Source organism: Sphaeroforma arctica, assembly GCF_001186125.1.
Source record: "Sphaeroforma arctica JP610 unplaced genomic scaffold supercont1.2955, whole genome shotgun sequence".
Taxonomy (NCBI): Eukaryota; class Ichthyosporea; order Ichthyophonida; genus Sphaeroforma; species Sphaeroforma arctica.
In genome coordinates, this window is record NW_014037603.1 from 454 (window position 1) to 4386 (window position 3933).

Genomic DNA, 3933 nt, shown 5'->3' on the forward strand with positions numbered 1-3933 from the left:
TTGTTTCTTCTTCTGTTTTTCTGAAGATAGAATTTTACGAGTCTCTCGAATTCGCCCCAACGAAACATACCGCAGTTTCTAATAAAGCGACAACGAAACACTAAATAAAATCCCATCGGCGGAAAAAGTACTGAGAGTATTTTATATAGGCAATGTTTCAGTCTCACAATCCCTCAGAGTATTGCTGTTTTCACGAGGCATACCTAACTTCACTGAAAGTCTCATTTCGTTTATATACTTTGATATGTTTACGATACTTAGCCTTAACCTACGCGTTTAATTACTCAAAAGCATTAATATCGCCTTGATAGACCGAATCTTACACTGCGACACTATCTGACTCTCGGTGTTTATACCTTCTTCCAAAGTCTTCATAGCTGCATTCACTTGCGAAACTGACATAACCTCGACGTCGCAGTTGATACCTCTAACCACTGCCAATCGGAACACTGTCGGTCGTATTCCTGGAACCGCAATCAATAGAACCAACAATTTTCTTAGCTGTGAAGACTAACGTAGTTGAATGTGGCAGTAGACACCTCGGGGAGACCCAGGCGGCAGTAGGTTCCACCAAAGCATAGCAAGTCTATCCAAGGTGACATATCTCCATTCTCAGGTGCATAAAGGCAAGTGTCTAGAATGAGGTCAAGTGAACCGGCAGTTGACTTCATCTCTTCCTCACTTTCGGTCGCAACGAAATGCTTAGCACCCCATTCCCTTGCTTGTTCCTCCTTTTTATGTTTGTGCTTTAGATTCCCAAGACCACCAAGAGAACGTACACCGACATGGGTTCCTGGCTTCACGTAGTCTACAATTGGTTCCCACACAGTGATACCACCGCACATAAGCGGCGCTACTCGCTCCAGATTCATTGACTCTTCCAGCTTGAAAGCAAACTTTTCCTCGATACGCATTTGTTTGGCGAAGCAACCCTTCATACTGGCATCATCTTTGCCCCAGCATCCGGCTCCAGATGCGAGATATGTACCTTGGTAACCCTTTTCGCACAAGTTGTCCTTGCCCATCATGCACGATCTGCATGAGCCACACGAATCCCGGATCCACCCAATACCAATGTGGTCCCCTACTTTTAACCCGTTCACTCGCTCTCCAATATGGGTGACAACACCCACACCTTCGTGACCCATCACCATTGGGTATTGAGTGATACCCCAATCATTGTCACGCATGTGCAGGTCCGTACCACACAGACCAACAAATTTAACATCGACTTGCACTTGCGTTGGCGTCATGTCTTGCATGACAATTGTCTGCAGCTCGAGAGCAGCACCTTTGGATGGTACAACCCAGGCTTGAGTCACATTGTTTGCTTCTTGTCCAACCATTTTGTATTGTATGTCTATATGTTTTGAATTATAAAGCTATAATTTGATCGCATACATACATGTCCCGCCATCTTTTATAGGGATAATATTATTTATTCCAAAAATGGCAAGTATGTATGATACAATGTATGAACATATGGTATGGCTCTCATAGTCGCTGTAGTGGTTCAGGAAAGATTGATGGGAAGAAGTGGTCGTGTGTGTTCGAGCGGATATGATTAAGAAATGTGGTGTTATGCCAGGTTTCAACCACACATAACATCATCGTAAATATAATTCACTTTCACACCGAGCCCAATTTGAAATTAGGAAACTTTGTACGCACAAAAATAATATTCCGCCACTGGCTATTAGGCGGCTCTACCTGGTCCTGGACGGGTTCTAATTTCAGGATGCTATGGGGGAGGGTCCAGAACTCACAGCAGCCTCTAAAATCCGAGAGGGCAAATCAAAACTCTTCTGATCTGAATTTACTATTTATATACATAAGAGTATGGCGGATTGGCAGATGTAACTCATCGAACGAGTCGGAGTATTTGTACATACAATAGATCAATATTTTCGTTGGGCTGCCTCTCATACTGGCACTCTGCGTGTAAATATTTTTTTTGGATTCTTGTGGACACGGCAAATATGCTGTACATATGTATGCCATTTTGTTTATAAAAAAAAATACTGTTTGTTTTTGAATTTCAAATTGTTGTTTTGTTTTGTTTTAAGACAAAATATAAATTATACCATGGCGGGCTATGCTATTTACATACATAATTTATTAAAAAAACAAAATACAAACAGCACAATTTATAAAGTAGAGTGTTTTTTCAAAAATACATTTTTGATTTTTTTTCAACGTGTGTTTGAGAGGCCGGAGCGGCGGAGGACCGGAGTCTGTCACAACTCACAACTCACAGTCTCACACCTGCCGCTGCGGCCTGCGGAGTGCGGGACTGGGCAGTCACGTGTCACACTCTAGAGTCTACTAGAGAGTCCGGGTAGTCCGGGTACGATCCTTTGGCCTGTGTGATATCTAAGATCTGAATCTCTAAGCTCGTCTCACAGGCTCGAGAATCTAAAGTTGGGATTCCAGATTTGAGGGCTCGAGGCTTCAAAGCTAAGTCGCGACATTGGGGTCACTCTACGGGATTTTTTTTCTTCAAAGTTTAAACGGCCGATTCAAGAGTGAAGAAATTTCAATTTGACCTTGTGAAATGTGAACCATCAATATCTATAAATTTCGCCAATCATTACGGGGGATTTCGTCGTTTACCAATGGGGGAACATGAACAATTGAATATTGTATAAACTTCCGATGTAAATATGTATGATAAACATAACATGTTGAGTAACTATATCTATACGTGATGCGACATACGACTTGAAACTGTTTTTCCGTACGACATATCGTATTGTCGCGTCGTGCGACCTCATACCAGCACAGCACTGAGCATAAAGTGGTATAAATACTTTGTTTCTGTTTTATATTTTAAAAAAAACATCATTAAAAAATATTGTTTGTACAATAAAAAAGATTGGTTATAAAATTATAAATATTGTTTGCTCTTGAGAAAGAGTCGAGAATTTTCCGTCGAGTTTATGTTTCTCCGTCATTCCTTTTTTTAAATCGAGGATAAATATTTATATATAGATATATATAAACATCAATATTTAAAAATAAAAACTTGAGATTTAGATAATAAAGATACTCTTTAGACAATTAGACATAATATTTATGAAAAAAGCTATAGTACTAAATGACTATTTATATCGATTGTAAATATTTAAGAAAAAAATACGTTAAAAGTCAGAAGGGCACAAAAGGTGAGGCAGCTTGGAGTGCTAAATATAGAGTCAAAAGAGTTAAAAAACAAACAAAATCAATGCTTCATTGCTGTTCTGCTGCAAGGCAATGATGAATGATGATAAATTCTAATTGGCCTTCCTTTACTGGTTTTCATTGATGGAGCAATTATACAGGGTTAGGGAACTGATAAAGTGAAAAAGGAAATTTAGAATAGGTTATGTGAACATACGTTTGACTATACTAATATACAAATTTTTAAAAACAATTGTATATTAAATATTGAAAGGCTCTCTCGGACTCCCCCAGAGTTGAGTTTAAAGTATTTATTTATTTAGAGCGAAATATTTATCGTCATCCCTTCAATATAATTATCGATACAGACTTATATATGTATTTATAAAAAAAGAAAAACATCAACAAAAGAAAATTCAGAAAGGATCATAGCCTACTAAATAAAACAAAAAGATTGTTTTTTTATAAAACAAAAACAAAATAATAATTATAATAATATAAGAGTACAATTTAGGAAGCTATGAATATAGATGCTTGCTTTTTTAAAACTGCACAGAAATTGGAGACAACACAGTGTTCAGTACACACATTATGTCTGGGTGATATTGCGACCACACTCATAAGTGGTTCAATTTATAATTGATATCAACTACAATATGAAGTCGCCCTATAATACACACATATTTACGCACGCACACGCACACGCAATCGTACACGCACACGCACACGCACACGCACACACACACACACACATATATATAAATATTAAAATAA

General features: G+C 38.2%; 1 protein-coding gene across 1 annotated transcript; it reads right to left on the reverse strand.

The window, feature by feature from the left end:
* Positions 1–497: 497 nt before the first annotated feature.
* SARC_13156 (hypothetical protein) lies at positions 498–1359 on the reverse strand (the record flags this gene model as incomplete). Its single annotated transcript, XM_014292720.1, has 1 exon — positions 498–1359. The coding sequence occupies exon 1, from the start codon at positions 1344–1346 to the stop codon at positions 498–500; it is 849 nt and encodes a 282-aa protein (XP_014148195.1). The 5' UTR covers positions 1347–1359.
* Between the last annotated feature and the right edge of the window lie 2574 nt (positions 1360–3933).